General features: G+C 38.6%; 1 protein-coding gene across 1 annotated transcript; it reads right to left on the bottom strand.

Moving 5' to 3' along the window:
• Window positions 1-1,285: 1,285 nt before the first annotated feature.
• On the bottom strand, window positions 1,286-12,116 carry NCF4 (neutrophil cytosolic factor 4). The gene is made up of 10 exons (XM_005511276.4): window positions 11,889-12,116; window positions 10,025-10,109; window positions 8,933-9,086; window positions 8,551-8,621; window positions 7,571-7,698; window positions 6,534-6,591; window positions 4,884-4,982; window positions 4,019-4,149; window positions 3,869-3,934; window positions 1,286-3,118 (listed from the first exon to the last, which is right to left on the bottom strand). Exons 1-10 carry the CDS (start codon window positions 11,918-11,920, stop codon window positions 2,902-2,904), a joined length of 1,041 nt encoding a protein of 346 aa, XP_005511333.2. The 5' UTR covers window positions 11,921-12,116; the 3' UTR covers window positions 1,286-2,901.
• Between the last annotated feature and the right edge of the window lie 6,148 nt (window positions 12,117-18,264).

Raw genomic sequence — 18,264 nt, forward strand, 5'->3', positions numbered from 1 at the left:
AGTGTATGAGTTTGAATTGGTCAACGCATGATGTGAAGTATGGTTTCATCTCTGTACGCCTTTGAGTAGTATTTTTAAAAGTTTTGCCTATTTCAACAACAATCAATGACAAATTATAAGTATTCTAGTACATAGAAGAAACAAAAGAAAACTGGTGAGAAGAGTTGATCTGAAGTTATCCTACATCCATGGCAGGCACACTGTTTTAAATCCAGCTTTAAAACTTAGTCCAGTAGCCTTCAATAGTAAGGTTTATAGGAAGGTTAGGTAGCCATAAGGGACAGACACACACAGGGTTGCACCTTCAAAGGTAAACTACAAGGGACTAAGATGAATCCCCAAATACAGAATATAACTGCCAGAGTCTGTCCTACACCGCTACTACACCTTCTTTAGATCCCTGTGTACTGACCAAAACCTTAGTTAGTGCAGTTAGGATCTCACAAGAACTACATCAAAATACAAGGGAAAAAAACGTATATGGTGAATATGGGGGAGAAGAATATGGGGAGCAATATGCAACTTTGTTGGATGGGCAGAATTTACTTTGCATTACAGTATAAAGGCAGAAAGGAATTCTGCTGCTCTGATTTCCATAGGCCAGTAAGTTCATGCATGTACTTCCCCCATGCTTAGCAAAGGGGTTTCTTATTTCCCAGAAGACATTCTCCTTTCCTTCCTCACTCAAGCTGCTCCTTCGTCTTCAAACAGATTTGCTGAGTTGCTGGTAACGTCGCAGGATCTAGCTGTCAGCAAAAATCTTCAGACATCATTTGCTCTGTTGAACTCCAGGAACAGGTAGCAGGTAACCCTGCACACCAGCAGCTTTGCAGGCCATGCGTGCCAGTTAGGCTTCCAATTTACAATACATTCTGTTATGTATCACAAGGTGTAAGATTACTAACATTACCATGGTACATTTCTTCATCTCCTTCCTAAACCACAGTGCTACAACGTCTTTGAAGTGGGAAGTTACATTTTGTAACATTTTAGTAAAATACTGTTAACTAAAACCTTGGGTCAGTAGTAGAAAGGAAGATATAATCTGTATCTCTTCTGAATATATGTCATCTACCTCCGAAATTTAGTATGTGTGAATCCTTCAGGTGGACCCTTTGTACCTGGAAAGCAGATATGGCCGGTAGCACATCTAACAACTCTTTGGAGAGTGCATTTTCTTAGACAAGTCTGTAGAGGACTGGTATAGTGCTGGAATTGTGCACTTAATAAAGTGTCAAGTAAGAAATGATTTATGGATCCAAATATAGCAAATGACATGCTTATCTTTAAATATAAACTCTTTCCTTTATTTCCAATACACTTAAATGCATAAATGCAGGGCCACAGATAATACAATATTAAAGCTTATGTATATAAATAAGTTCATGTATACACATCAGGAAGAAAAAAAGTTTAAAGGGTAAGTTGCCTTAAATACTTTTGTTGTTGTTGAAGATCTTATTATCTGATAGCATTACAGGTAACATCTAAGAAAAAGAGAAAACATTATTTTGCCAGTTTGGGGAAGGGTAGGTTAATTATTCATGCATTGTTAGTTAACTGTTTCTTAGTACCTGCAGATACTTATTAATCTTCCCTTTTTTCTGTACAAATTTTAGCAGTAGGTTAAGAACAACCTTCTTGTACCTTAGTACCACAGAATTGTACCATTAGGAATTGTAGCTTAGTACCACTGAAACTAACACTTGAATGCAAAGCATGGTGTTTGAACACTCTTTTAACTTCTTATTTTTTACTGATTATACTTGTTGGTATCTCTTTAACATCATGACTGCATGCTGTTTTTAAAATGCAGTATTTTAGGTATCAAACAATTTATGTAAAACATACATAACTTGTAATTCTTACAAGTAGCAGTAACTTTGTTCAAGAAGAAAATATTTTAATTGCATGACCATTGAAGAAATTATTGCAAGATACATTCTTTTGCAATAATATAACTCCTCCTTAAGGAAAGCTGAATAGGTGACATGCAAACTCTTCTTCCAAAATTATCTCACTTTCAAGCAAAAAAAAGGAGCAAAATTATTTCATATCCCAAAAAAACTCCTTTTGTACTGAAACTGATAAAATAATCTCATACGTAACTTTATTTGTTGAAGAATCTGATACAGTAATTTCTTGTTAGTTCTACTTTTCAATGAGGTGTGAGAAAGCAGAAGGCAGACAGAGAAGAAAGTGCTATTTGAATTGGCATCACACAAATTTTCCCAGAATGTGGAAATAAGTAGCATGTACAATTACAAAAACATCTACAAGGAACACCACAGGTGTACTAGGTTTGATTCACAGAATTCAGAACTTTGGTCAGTGGGAAAAAGAAAGCAAAGGTAGGCTGCAATTTCTTCACTGATATATGAAAGAGTTTTCTTGATGTTTCCAGAACAAACTCTGAATGACCAGTAGACTCCAACCTGACAGAAATAATTACGTGTTTGTAAGCACTGGCACACAAACCTTCATATCAGCAAGTGAAGAGAAAATCATGACAGTCTAGGAAAAAAGCTTATGAAGACATTCTGGACAAATTAACTAGCTCTGGGAGTGAGAACAGAGATTAGAGCAGTTCTTGGGGCTCAGGACACTAAACATCTATTGCAAGCTAACACTGACTTGCTTGGCAAATACGGCCAGTGATTTTATTTCTCTGTTCCTCACTTTATCTGGTCTCTATGTACTTGTGTCTCTTACAGAGGAGTGCTAAAAAGCTGAAGAAGTTAACTAAGTACAGATTTTACATTGAAGGTAATATATTACTAAAAATTGCTCTTTTCAAGATCACTTCAAAGGCTTGTTAAAGGAAACTGTCTGCAAAGAGGAATTATGGCAGGACTGTATAGCTACCGACTGGAAAGTCTCTATATAGCACTCATGTTGCTCTTACTGCTTGAGTAGACCTGTTCCTGGACTAGTGTTGTAGACACCCAAGTCATCTTTTTGAGTAATGTGCAGCTTCCAAGGGAAGAAATGCTTCTCAGATGGCCTCCTTCTGCTCTGAGTCACCATGAGTTCAACATCCTCATCAGAGAGCAACCGGATCAGATCACCATCAAGGTCCCGGTAATTCAAAACAATGTCATCTTGGTCAAACTCCCGCCTGGTAGAAAAGAAATTGATTGATCCCCAGAAATAAAGGAATACCTGGGAGATGTCGCATTATGAACGATATACTGGCAATCTATTTAATTCTGCTAAAAGCTACACAAAGCCTTGGGTGTCTTGGCATTCTTGATACAGCTAGTACTAGAGATCATACAGCCACATTCATGCTGTGTTGTGTTTAAGCTGAGAAATCTGTAAGAACTAAGACCCATTTCCAGTAACACAACATGCAGGGCAAAATTAATCTGCGAGTTTGATAAAATCCCTATGCGGAACAGTTGACTGTAGTTACTACCCACTTTTGCCTACTTATGGTTGCGCTTTTTTTTTTTCTCTGAGGGGAGGGCAGGTTAAGGAATGGAAGAATGTTAACATAGGTATTACTAATATTTGATCTTCTAATTTTTTCATGTTTCTGCATCCTGCAGAAGTATAATATATTAAACCAAAGATCCCTGCGTGGGAGTATGGCTCTGATCTTAGAACAAGAAATGAAAACTTCCGCCCAGCTTAAATGAGTCAGAAGTGTGTCGCATTCCATGTTTACTGGCTATCCCAAGGCAGACTAGTGTCTGCACAGATGGCCCTGGTCCAAGGCAAAGTACAACTTTTTCAGGACACTTGAAAAGTATTTCACACCCAAAACATGGTGATAACCAAATAGAATATAGAAAATCTAGAACTGGAAGGAACTTGACAAATGCTTAAATGATATTAAATGTACAACTAACTGTTTGCACTGTACCTCATCAATTTCATGAGATCTTTGAATGATGGAATGCTGCTCAGATCCTCTTCCACTGAGATATCCCTGTAACAAGAGCAAATCTAATCATTACATATAATGAAAAAAGACTTGTCAGCATCTCTTCAGCAGTAAACTGCTTCTTATTACCTGATAGTGCTCACTGCCTCATCATGGTAATAACAACGAATTTTATTAACTGTGTCTTCCTGCTGTGGTAAATCTTTTATGATCTTCACAAAAGCACATGGGAATATTCCAGTGGCATCATCAACTGTTCCCTGGAATGATAAGAGTTGTTGGAATGAAGAAAACCATGCCATTTTGGTCACATACAGTAAGTTCTGGAATTCAATTAATTTCCATGGAAACAACAGTAAGAATTTTTCTACTGTAATCAAGAAAAGAAAGGCTATGGAAATGACCTGATGGCATCTCTACAAAAAGATTATACAACTGCTTAGTCAAATAGAAGGCAGGGGAGTGAAACAGTGTGTAAAAAATGAAAGTCAGATGGTTGCCAAGGAAGGCTGTGGTGTTTGAGCAAGCAGAGATATCCTATCAGCAAACACACAGTATGTTCTCCTCATCCTTTTTCAGAACACTGCCGCATTGCCCAAATTCTCTCTAATCAAGATGACGTGTGTTGTGGTATGAAGCATAAAGTATATAGCAACTTGTCCTGAGGCAAGAAACCAATTAATCACTGAAATGGAGTTTCCATCTCCTTTCTGTGGCCTTTTTATGTTCTAATCACTTCCAAAGAATTTAAAAACATTCCAGCAGAAGCAAATGCAAATGCAAACTGAAGTCTAGAGGGCAGAAAATTTGTAAGCTAAAAACCATCAAGGAAGGAAACTATTTCAAATTTGGAGTCAAGGATTTATTCTTGACAGTAAGACCTGATTATGATGCAGTTTCTCATTGAAAGGAGAAGACAGGTCACAAGGAGTAGGAGAGCCCTTTCTACTCATATATTTCAAAGTATGCTAATAATTTAGTATTGCAGTCTTACCTCCAACCAGTCTTTGTTTACTCTGCTGAGTAGATAGATCAAGTCTCCCTTCTTGAAGCTGAGTTCCAGTTTATTGGTTCCAGAAAAATCAAAGAGAGCCTATGGAAAGCAATAACACTGTAAGTATTTATTCACAGAATTACAAAAGTGAATCCTTCTTTATGTTCTGTTCTTGGGGTGAGACCACAAAGCAGCACAATAGTACGTATGTTGTCATCACAGCTGTGTTTCTGGGGTAAGGTCATATATATATATGACCATAGTCCGAAGTTCTCACAATTTCTTCTACTCAGCACAGACAAAAATGCTTTGAGAAAGTAGTGAAAGCACTAGAATAAACATGACTCTGAGAGGGCTATGTGCTAGGATTCTTAAAGTGGCAGGACACTGAGCACCAGAAAAGAAAGTAGAAAACACTTAAGAGCAAGTAAGTCAGCAGAGCCAAAGACAACAATATTTCTGGTTGCAGTTTTACAGTTTTCAGATTTGCTGCAAAGTATCACAGAGAGTCTTAAAAAATTGCGGAAGGGTTGTGTCCTAATTTAGGGGTAACTAACTGTTGTTTTTATATGTAGCTTTCAGGCCTGTTCATGGCTGAACTGAGAGATTTGGAGAAGTCTGGGAAAATGACATGTAGCTAAAATGGAACTTAGATGCCCCCTTCAGGGGGAAAAAAAAAAAAAAAGAAGAGGTAAGCACATGCTACCACCCTAACAAGCTGTTCTTGAATAATTAAAGGGGCCGAGTTATCAAAAATACATATCTCCCCCACTGTCCTTAGAGAACACGGTAGTCATTTAAATGCTTTTAGAAACGCAAAAATTTAAAAGTGTTCTTTATTCCATTTTGAAATTATTCTTTTGGGTTTCTTAATGACAAGAGTTCTTCTAATAAAAAAAAAGACAATGGCTACTGTTGTGCCAGTAGTTCATACGTCTACTTAATAGCTCTTTCAAAAGTCTTTTGTAGTCTACTGAAATGTTTTGGTAGGTATATTCAATATTAATAAATTAATAGATAAAACCCAAGAGATATGACTGATACAAGACCTGCCATACTCAGTGTGAAAAACAAACCAAACAAACCTCAAAGCACCTGCATGGTTTTTTAAACTTACATGGCAAAGTCACGTGTTCCCGGATACAAGATGATACTCAGATAAGTGCTGGTTACAAAGCAGTTCCATGTGCTTAATACCAAGACAATATACAGCAAAAGAAAAGGGTACAGGTGTTTTTCAGTAGAACAATTATGTTACAGAAAATACTAAAATGCCTCACCTGTGAAGCTTTTAAACATATACTGAAGTCAATGAGACTGAAGTTTGTGCTTGTTTTAAATTTAATTTATGGGCATCACTTATGCAAATGCAGACCATTTGGCAGTAAGCTGTACATGTCCCAGTTTCGAACCTCCTGTCATTCTGACTTCACAACGGACCTTCTTATTTACTCAAGTAAGGAGGAACAGAACACTTATTTCCATCCCTTGTTTCATTCCCTGTTGTTAAAAATCAGCTGTTTTCCTGTGTCTATTTCACTTCCCTTCTTTCCCCAAACTCTAATTGGAAAAGGCAACTTGATCGATGAGATGCCAAAGTAAAACAGAGTTTAATCTCCTATCCCTTGACAGATTGTGTAGAATACTCACCTCAGCCCGTGGAGTTGCCACACGGTCAGAAACAGGCACTTGAGGTGAAATGCTTTTACTGCAAAGAAAAGAGACAACAGCCTTTCTAGTCATCAAAAATACTATGCGACCAGCAGTACCATGTCTGCATTTTCATTGTTCAAGAGGCAGGCAAGCCATAGATCACTGGAGAAACTGCATGAGAATCTGTGTGCAGCACTGAAGTAAAGAAATATGGATGCAACAACATTGCCCTACTTCTCTTGGTTTAGCGCAGAGCAGCAGTGATTTGAAGATGTCTGCAGCTGAGAACAGATGGAATTTTCAATACAGTCAGTATCCTGGACCTCTCTGCCACAGCACAGCTCAGTCCCCCTTACTCTGCCTTCTGGGCATCACTGTTTCTAGCATTTATTGCATTCAGTTCAAATTCTGCCATCACACACACATCCAAGATTGCGTACACACACGCAGTTTTTGCAGTTTGGGGTAAGTGAAAAGGAAGCAGGTCCATCTTTGAAAGGAGAATTAATTTGTCTGAAGGGTAATGAAGTATAACGTCTACTTAGCAGTTCTCCAAAAGGGTGTCAATACTGCTATGTGGGACAGGCCCCTGTTTAGACAAACGACAGGAACAAATTACATATTCAGTTCCATTTAGTATCTGAACCAGATCTCACTGAATTCAGTGCCAAAACTCACATTGACTTTAGTGGTGCAAACCTATGTTCTTAAGTTTGGCCTGTATATTCTGTACGTTATAACAGATATTACCATTAAAGAATTATCAACAGATAGAGCTGTGCAGCATTTTTTTTAAGCAAGCTATATTGTCATTTTTGAATTCTCCTTTAATACAAGTACAATATCCCCTTTAAAAATTTGAGACTACTCAAAACAAGAAATATCTTGTGTCTGCTCTGCTATAAAGATCTTCATATTAGGACTTCATGGATTCACTTTGGAAACACAGTGGTGATACTTGACTCTCTGTACCCTCAGAAGTGGACAGCATCTCTTACAGCAAGCAATGCTGAAAAAACATGTCAATCACTTACACTCGGCGTGTCCGTGGGCGAAGCCGTCTCAGTCTGTGAGGCACTTGTTCACAATCAAAGGTTGAGTGGTAGAAGAACAGCCGTACCTCTTCATCCATCAACACCCAAGCAGGTAGGCAGAGTAGGTTCTGTGCCAAGAGCAAGTAGAAAGCAGAATATAACAGTGGGAGAGATCAGTTCTCTATTTATCTACATGTAACAAATGTGCCTCTTGGACCTACAGGATCATGAAGGTTATTCATTACTGCCAGAACTCTCCCTCCTCTCCCTTCTGTCTCAGCAGGACACAGCTGAACAGCTGACAGTTTCTCCTGTTTACTCCAGAAGTTGGCCAATGTATTGCTTCACTCTTTTTGTGCCTGATTTACTGCAGAAGGAGTAAATTGCTCTTTGTGTTTCCCTTCAGAACATGAATGACTGTGGAATCTTAAGTACTAGAAGTCCTGGTCAGTGCTTCAGACTTTTACTGATTTAAAGTCAGGTCTTCAGTTAACCTGTACACAAAGAATTTATCTCCTCAGTGTTACTGGCTGTGTCTTCCCTGTAGAGTAGGTACACCTAGAAGCCCACCCCACTTTCTTGGTCCCTTTGATGCACATACCAACTCCATGTTCACACAACACCTGGAGATTCACCTCATACATCTTGTTTGTTTGTCTGTTTTGTTTGCTTGTTTGTTTGTTGGGGGGGGGGGGGATTTTTTTGTGTGTTTTGGGGTTTTTTTGTATGGATATCTATCTATACATAAAGGCAAGGAGCGAGCCTTTGTGAACTGTGTTCTCCAGCAGATCCTACAGTCTGAACAATCTCAGGACTAGGACTGCAGGTTGTCTCACAGTGTGGACACTGTGTCTTCAGGGAAAACGGTACAGAGAGAAGCAGATACTTAGGGCTAAAACAGTATTGTCTCTCTTAGATGATTTCAAAGGGTAAGTATCTCCCATGCTCAGTGCAATCTCTACTTCAAAATTAACCTTTACCTTCATGTAGACATTTAGGATAGGAATCCTGTTCTCAGCAATTTCCTTTTTGGACCCAACATAAACTTTTCCTGGAAAATATGAAACCTGTGACAGTTATTGAAGAAAAAAATGGAGGCTGTCAGAGAAACAAAGCAAACAGTAGAAAGTAGGATGTCCAAGAAAATACATATTTTCTACAGGATTTTAGATTTCTAAATTAACTTTACCACAAGTGGAGGGACTGCTAATGGAACTTGACTTCTCCAGCATCCACGGATGGGAACTAGTTCCTTGTCACAAGTAGAAATCCTGTGTACCTGCCTACAATGCACTCCTCTTTAGGACAGCCCAGGACTGAGAAAGCTGCTAATCCTGCACAGATTTGGTAGTGATAGCTTACCTGGCAATACAGGGAGTGTGCAGGTAAAAGGACTGTTTTTGCTCTCTGCCCCATATCTCTCCTCTAGTTTGGTGTGCAGGGCATAGAACTGACGATAGCGTCGGAAAATCAGGTATCTGCCACCACCTTTAAGCTTTACTTCAATGACAAACAGCTGAAACAGAGAAGGGGTATCCAGGTTGATATTCACAATTATAAATACTTAAAAAATCATAGTGAGGCATACAGTAGGAACATAAGATCAGTGCTCCAGCAGTGGAAATACTGTCTTAGAGGCAGAGTGGAAAGTAAGACTGAAGTTAAATGTCTTCAGACTCAAGTACCAGAAAATACCCAGTTAGCACCAGGCATTGTGGTATATGTGTGGGTCCAGCTTTCCCATGGATCATTTCCATGTGGCTGCTTTCTATTACATAATCTTAAAAGGAAACCTGAAATCACTACATGCTACTTTATGCTTACATACCTTCCCTCTGTGACAATCAAAATATATTAGGGAGGTAAATACAAACATTTTACAGTAGGATGGTTTGGACATCTAAACCTATAGACAGACATCTAAATGAACTGATTTTCAGAGTTGCAGGTATTCCTACTTCTTTCTGACTTTAAAGTACAAAATTTCAGAAATTATGGTCTGGCCAAAGGTAAGGCCAGAAAAAGAACTTAGTCATCTTACTTGTAATGCCCTCCTTCAACCACTATGTTATTTCTTATTTCTTGCCAAAACTGCTTTCCTGTAAAAGAGCCCATGATTTCCATGCACTGACTTCTGAGTCATGTTGCGCCCAGCTCCTTCAGAAAACATAAAGACAGAGCAACCAAACATCATTATATTCCAGAGTAAAAGCTGCACACTGCAGTCAGAAGGCATTACAAGCAATGTCTCCAGCAAAAGCAGCATATCCTGCAGAAGTCAGACTAAGCTGGTGTTTTCCAAAATCCCTCTTCAGAAAATCTCACAGGCCTTTTCCCTACTATTACCTTCCCTTACGGTATTTGACAATTTATTGATTAACTGCATTTTGCATCTCACAACCAAACCAGTCACAGCTGAGAGCACATAAAAACAGGATAAATCTCCTTTCTTACATAATAATTAGTAAAGCCTTTCTTCTCTTCAATATCTGCAATGTTAGCTGAAACAGGGACATCATCGGGAAGCTGGTCAAAATCACTGTGAAGCAAGAATAAAAGATTTAGGTTACTCATACTGGTATTAGCCTTTGGAGGTCTCTATGCCATACAGAACAAAAGATAGTTAGGCAACATCACATTATCTAGTGTCAAAACCAGTAAGTTAGAAATTCATGGTGTCATTCTCTTTATTTGGAAGCCTGATCTTGAGATGTTGAGTTTTTATGTTCAGCCTAAGTCAGTGATCATTGTGAAGATCCGTCAATCCTAAAAAAAGATCCCTGTCAATCCTAGGCTTGCTAGAGCAGCAAGGCTACAAAAGAAACACTTAAGATGGTAAACTTTTCCTGACAAACGGGATCAACTGTGGGTGCATTCTTAACCCTTCCTACAGCGCCTAATAGACTTAGAACAATAACTCCACAGCAGTATTCCTTATTCTAAGGAGACAGTTATATACCATTAATGGTGTTATTGTTACTGTATTACTGCAGGGAATAGGAAACAGTTCTGAAAAAAAGAGCTTGTTGTACTAGGTGCTGTAGAAACTGACAGCACAAAACTAATTCCTGAAATACTTGCACTCTATGTGTAAGATGTACACAATGTACCTTATACATGTAATATATGAAACAACAGAAGGATAAGCAAAAACGGGAAAAAAAAAAGCAAAGAAACAAAGACAGAATTGTTCTATATCGTAAGCAGTGGTGCCTGCACCAGCTGTCAAAACGTTGTCACGTTGTCTTGTAAACAACACAGTAAAGCGGACTCTTTAAGAGGCTTTGAAAAGAGCAGGAGTAGCCTAGCAAATACTTATGAGACCTCCCAGCCACAGCAGACAACCTGAAGCAAACGCAAAGATACATGTTTGAAAATGTCAAAAGTGTGTGAAGGAACACAAGAGAATGGGCCAAGTTAGAATAAGCTTTGTGGATCCTATTATAGAAAGTATTGTGTTTGAATGAAGAGAGAAGGAAGGATCCTTGGAGGAACACCTAAAGAGCAGACACATGACCATGCTGTCATGTTTTCTTGTCTATATTGTCCACACAATGAAACAGCAAGGATTGGCAGGTGCTTTTTCCTCTGGGACCTTCTCCTTGGTACAACTTCTTTGACAAACAGAAGACAAATTCACCATTGCTTCGATCTTACAACTCAATGTTGTTAGAGTGATATTTATATTAACACTTAAGTAAAAAGGATCAAGAATGATGAATAAAGGACAAAAAATGAGGCAGAAAGAGAAACCTTAAAGAGGGTCATTTAAGATATGCCAAGCTGAAGTAATGTTAAATATTCTGATAATACTACAAAAACAGCAGTTGGCTCAGTTTATTCTGCTAGGAGAATATCCAAATCAGGAGCTTCCACAATGTGTAGCCCATCTGGAAGGCTGAAGTAATGATGCAAAGTCTTGCAATAGCTTGCTGTACGAGGAGAATGACATGAATCAGCACCACCCACGGCACCGTAAATACTACCACTTACTGTGAAGAGGGATGTGGCTATGGAGATCAAGAGACATAATTAGTCATATCAGAAACAGCAGTAAAAGGGAAACCATTTGCAGCTCTAAAGAGGACAATGACCCACTATTGTCCTAGGTGGTGAATATTCCCCAGGAAAAGAAACAAGCAAGCCCATTCCAACTTAATAAATAGTCTGCTCCACTGAGCAGCCTAATAGTTTGGAAGCTATGATAACAAGAACACTTTTAGAATCAGCAAAGAAGCCTGCATCTAAATTAAATTAAAAGATTGCAGTAGTTACATGGAGGCTCGTGGGGAAGTGGGACGAGGGAGAGACACATTACCTCTTTTCGCGCAGCTGTCGGGGAAGAGACATGTTTCACCTTCTTAAATCCAGATTGCTAAAATCTATTCCTCAGCTTCTTGGGCAGCTCCTGCTTGAACAGGATTAACACAGTCAAAGCAATCCTCCCTGCATGAATCAAGACTCCTTTGCAAGGCCTCAGAGATCTTTTTCTTTAATGTTGCAGTGTCAGACGACTTCGTCTGTACCTCCCCTCCCCCATGAGATTGAGGAAGTACTAGAGAAAAAACAATCATAAAGAAAGGCTGTTTTGTGCTGTCTGTCATGTATTGAAACCGCCACAGTTAAGAAACCAAAAGCCCCCAGAAAAGCAGAAACTATGAGCCACACACTCCATTGTCCACCTCTCCACCAAAACATCTGCCTCTGTGGAAACCAAGTATGAGTGGGCCCAACAAATTCTGTTTTGCTCCAGCCAAAATGTCCCAACATACACCTCTACACTAACATTTGTAAACTAGGATGAATACTTCTGATCTCTTCTTGAGTCTCTGTGATTCCAGAGAATCCTCCTTTCCATGGACCAAAAGCCAGGAGGTGGAGCCAAAGAATAAATTTTCAAGTGAGAGCAGAAAGTGTGGTCAGGAAATGTAACCTTGTCAAACATATGGGTATCAGTAAATCACGCACAAGAAATTAGGAAATGAGCTTTGAAGGATGGATCAATGCAAATAAGACGAGTCCTTGAAAGAGCTCTTCTCAGCTCCATATGCTTGAAACAATCCACATTTGCCATCTACAAATCCATGATCATGACTCACCCAAAGAGAATCCTGACTGCCCCACCTTGTACACAAAAGGTACTGATACAGAATTTGTATAACATCAGTGAACAATTTTTCAAGAAGAAAACAGAAGGGAGAAAATGATGAGGAAACCATCATTTCCTAACACTGTGGATAAGCTGCAGCATAGCTTATCTGCATCAGTCAAAAGCTGTCACGTAGTATCTTTGCCTCCTCATTTCACTCTTTGGTTCTCTTCCATTTTCATGTTCATTACATATTTGTTTCCTTCTCCTCCTGTTGTCAAGCACAACATTTCTCATCTGAATAGAGCAAAAGTCAACAAGCAACCTTCAAAATAAAACTCCATTTACAACTGTAATCATCAACCTTGAGAGTAAACTGCATTTCATTGCATTTTAATGAAGTCAATTCTTCACCCTTCTCTTCCCTGTGGATAATTGAAGGCACCATTATAGAATTTGAGAGGGGGTATAGTTCCTCTTGATCAAAAGGGACAAGAAAAGCTACAAAATTCTGAACTGTATTTTCTGAGCGATCTGCTACTCTGTGCCACCCACACAGACTTAGCAGAATCGTTTTAAGCGATGATGTTGGATATAAGTATTTCCCCAGACCTTCACACCCTGTTTGTGTATTTTTTTTCCTGATTAGGCCTTCTAAATGTGCAGTCCTCATGTAACCTGAAGTCAGGCTCATTATTCTCTTCCCTTTACCTTGAGTGAGAGAGACAAATAAGCAAGTTTTCTAACTGCAATCCTCTTGCTTTCTCCTGACATTCAGAAGGCAATAGGAACAGATCACCTTGACCAGAATTCTTAATCACAAGATCAATATATATGAACTCATGAAAATTCAGAAGGGCCCTCCTGACCCATGCAAAAAGATCGTGGAAAGCACAAGAACTGGGCTAACTTTAATAGAAGTGAAAGAGAAATGCTGCAGATGTGTTTTTAAGGTAACTGTTCATATTTGATGCATACCATCATTTTGACCAGAAAATCGTAAAATGGATATTCTAATCTTTTCAAATCTCTTGGAAGATAATGTAGATACAATGCAGATACATCTTTTAAGAGACAGAAGATATGACACAATGCAAAAATACTTGTTCACTGTTTATCCTGCTTTTCAATAACAGGTCAACAGACAACCCTACAGACAAACTGTCTATGCAACGGCTTTGCTGCAATCTGAGTAAAATAAACTGAGAGCAGCTCCTGAATTTCACTGCTCTCTACTAGAGATTATAGCCAGTAATACTAAGAGTCTGACAGAATAATGCTAAACCTGCTAAGAAAGTTTCTGATTCTGCAGTATTTTCTTGTTCTGAACTAAACCAAACCCAAGATGATCTTTTCTGAGGAAAAGGCAGATTCCTACCTCAGAAGAGTGGATAGCTGGCTGGATAGAGAGCTCACCTAGGCTATGAGAGACTAAGATTTGAAACACTGCTTTGCCACATTCTTCTGTGCCAAATCTGTGCCTCAACTATAAGGTTTCTATTATTATGCTACTATAGTAGAAACAGCAATTTCTACTATTCAGCCTGAGGAAATAGGTTGAGTCTGGTCAAATCCCCATTGTCTCAATGCTCAAATAATTACTTTATTATTGATGAACAAAATAAATGTCCATTACAAAACTGATACCTTAGTGACAGTTCCCACGTCAAGAGATATGTCTGCACTAGGAAAGTATCCCATTTCATCAGCTGACATGGTCAGCTCTCAGTTTTGAGAAAATCCACCAATATGCCATGGGTTGCACGGTCATTATGGCACTATGCACTGACCCTTATCCATGTGCAAGAGAAAGCAGGAATCCAGCTGCAAGAAATACTGATGAATACTAAGAAAATCCTCAGATGACTGAATTATGACCATGTGCTGACATGATTACATACCTTTTTATAGTTCAGCACATACTATATTATTTTGGCAATGTATGCCTGTGAGCTGTGAAATTGCGGCCTGTCTAACACACGTATTGTTAGAAGATACTTGTAAAAGGATACATATAGTGGTGCACGGAAACAACTTTACAACCTATAAAGTCATAAAACTTTACCACTCACAAGGTTATAAAGCAGGTATGTTTTTATTCGACGTCGGGTGCATGAAGGATTGCTCCTTTAATCCTGAGCGTGCCTTCTAACAATAGGAGGTGTGTTTAAATACAGCAAGGTGTTACATATTCACAGTAACCCCAGGAACACCTATACATATTCATAACCATTCCCCGAGAATGTGGTTCTTATTAAAATGAGTTCCAGGACCCTGGTCCCTCCCTGTTGCACCTGCACGGTGCCAACTGGTGGTCTTGAGAAGGGGTCTTTGGGGGTCTTTGGATAAAGGCTCCTTCAGCTTTGTCACAGTGAACTTTTTACCTTTGGCTTAGTATGCTGAATTGGCTGGAACCCAAACTGCCAAGTCAGTTGAAACCAGATTGGTGCCCCCCTTTTGCTGAAAATCTTCGTTATCTCGTCTCCTCAAGGATACAGCTGTGTGCTGTAAGACTTCTTATCTTTGCATTCAATGAGGCCTTGTTTTTCTTAATATAATTGGTTACATAAAGCTCTAAACTAGGCACTCATTATGTGGTTAACCCTTAAAATGTTACTTCATTAGTTCCCTCTATCAATAGCACCTTGGAAATCTCAGAGCATCAGCTACACGCAAACAGTCAGGGCAAGTATGGAATTTTAACAGAAAATGGGAATGTAGTCCCAAATCACTAAAGATACATGAACCACTAATAAAAGGTAAATCAAAGGAACATAACAAAAATACTTAGCTGAATCAATTTTTATGACACCACTACATACCGGGTCTACTAGGGCAGCAGCTACTGTATTATTTTGGCTGTGCATGTCTGCACGCTTCAGAATAATGGCTTCTCTCTGATGCACCTGACGTTAGAGTAGTGCTGCATAGTTATGTACAACCCCTAGCCATAGAATAAACTTGTTCAGTGACAAAATGAAGTGAACAAGCATAATATTCTTAAAAACGTCTGGTCTCATCACAGACTAATCTGTAAAGGAAATAACACTTTAACAATCACTGCAAGGAAGCTGAACAAGTATGAACACATACTGCAGACTTGGCTTGCAAGATACTTTCATCCAACCTATTGTTTTCAAATGGTATGAGGAATATTTGCTTCTGTAGCACACACGTCATTAGCAGTTGAGTGTCTTTTCTTCTGTGGTTGCTTGAGGCTGAGCTGCAACTGATAACACTGATTTGGGGAAAGTGATTTGGGGCTATATTCCAGTTTCCGTTCACATTACATACTTGTACAGATTTTTCTTTTATGGTTATCATCAGCTTTAAGGAACGCTTTAATAAACTTTTACAATATTTATTTTCAAGTACAATAATGTTTGAACTCTTTATCATTATTATAATAGCATATGAATAATGAATTACAGGTCTGCAAAATTTTTGGACAAAAATTACATAAGATACTGTTGTCTGTCTTGTAATATTCAGTGCTCTTTTGCAGGTGGTGCTATAAAATTCTTAGAAGGCAGTTGGTCCAATGGTAAGTAATGAGACCCTCTTTATTCAATAAATACTTACAGGACAGCTGAAAACAAGTTCACAAAATAAAAAAAAAAAAAAAAAGTCTTATCTTTCCAAACTTTTTTCCAAAAAAAAGGAGTCAAGTTGAGCTGATTGGTTTTATATATTCTTAATTAGATAATGGCTGAATCCATATTGGCTGAGTGCATGGAGACCCTCCCTGTCACACAGTGTTGGGAGGAAAAAAGGCACAGAGTGTAGATAAATAGAACTTTGGAAATTTGCTTTGATTTAAGTCTAGAGACAGTTTCCATGACTGCTTGTTTAGGATGAAAAGTAACTAACAGGCATTTGTAGAAAAGGACTGAAGGACTGCGATCATGTCCTCCTGATCGAAATACAACTAAGCAATCCATCTTGAACTAAAAAAAAGGTCAGCATCTACCACTATTCCTGATAAGGAACTTGATGGTGTCATTTACAGAATAAATTGTTACTCAACATGAATAGGCTTTAGAGAACCAAATAATAAAGAAAGCAGCCTCTTTTTCAAATGACATTTTTCTAGGAACACCAAATTCAATTCCATAACTGAATCTCAGCCCTAGTGCCTCAATTGCTTGAGCAAAACAACTCATGAAGGAATAAGTATTGCAGAAAAAAATACCCCCCAAAAGTGAAGTTTTTCTTCAGTCATCAGCTATTTTGGAAATCTGCATTCGACAGTATCATTCTGGGTTTTGTCAGTTCATGATGATATAGTTAGATCTTGCAAGCTTTTCTTATGCAGAGCAGTATCACAAACAGTATTATGGTCTTCCTCTCTGTGGAAAATAATTCTCCCTTTACAATAAACCTGCTTCCTTTAAAAATCTTCTAAAAAGATACAGGATTTCTCTCTGATATGTTAAGATCCCTTCAGACTGGAAGAGTTAGAGGAAGTCTTACCAGAACAGCTGTAACTTCTCCTTGATGAGCAATAGGGCTTTTTGTTCTTGCAGAGCTCAGACGGATATTGATGCTCAAGACCAGGCTAAGTGAGAAAAATGGAAGCCCAGGAACAGAAACGGAATATTTCTTCACTCAGACAGCATATCACTTCTAGAATAAAAGAGGCAAATGGGGAAGAAATAGGGCAGAGCTTGCCATTGCCACTATGTATGACAGACATGGGCTGGAGGTAAACCCATATGCTCCAGTCAAGTACCAATGTCAAAATGTGGTAACTGGCCATTGCAAAGAAGGACAGCTGCATCCAGAACTCCTGAGAGAGCTATGCCTACAACCATTCTTTCAGAATCTTAACACCTCCTTTTAAGTGCATACCAGTAGTGACCCTTTGTGGCAGGACAATCTCTGTGTTTTAGTTTCCTAATCATCTTGAGAGTCAAAAAGCATCACTGCTCAAGACAAAAAAGAAATCCTGCTTCATCTGTTCCACAAGTTCAAAAGGCCTGTAAAAATTACTCAAACGAATTTTTCACTGTATTTCCCCAAATCTCAAAACAGGGTTGGGATTTGCTAAAATTTGTGCAGTGCTACATTCAAACTATCCTAAACTGTTCCTGATAGTTTAATTTCCCCATGTATTTGATGAAATCTTATGCCACCAAATTCCTTTTACTTAATTTAGAAACTTTAGATAAGTGATTTTATTTAAGTGGAAGTTCTCTGAATAGACAGGAAAGAGAGACAGGCACCACTGGCCACTAAATCAGACTTCAAGTGGGCCAACTCCTCCTCTGAAGGTTTTATCTATCTCCTTGGAATATACATGAATTATAAAGTAGCTATATTCCCAATTTTGCCACCTCAGGTTCCTAAATTTAAGGAAATAAATCTGTGTCTTACTGTGGACCTAGTTATTACTAGTATAAAGGTACCTTCCCATTTGGGATTCAGCTATATTTGGATATGCACTTTTACACTCGTATAATTGTCTTTACCCTAGGGGAGTTGTACTACTTTAGCTACACTGATATAGTCAAAGAAGCACAATTTTCTGGTGCAGACACATCCAACATTATAGAGAGTTTATGGCTCATTTTCTAATGGTTCATAAATTGGGACAATATTCCCT

This window comes from Columba livia, chromosome 1 (assembly GCF_036013475.1).
Source record: "Columba livia isolate bColLiv1 breed racing homer chromosome 1, bColLiv1.pat.W.v2, whole genome shotgun sequence".
NCBI lineage: Eukaryota > Metazoa > Chordata > Aves > Columbiformes > Columbidae > Columba > Columba livia.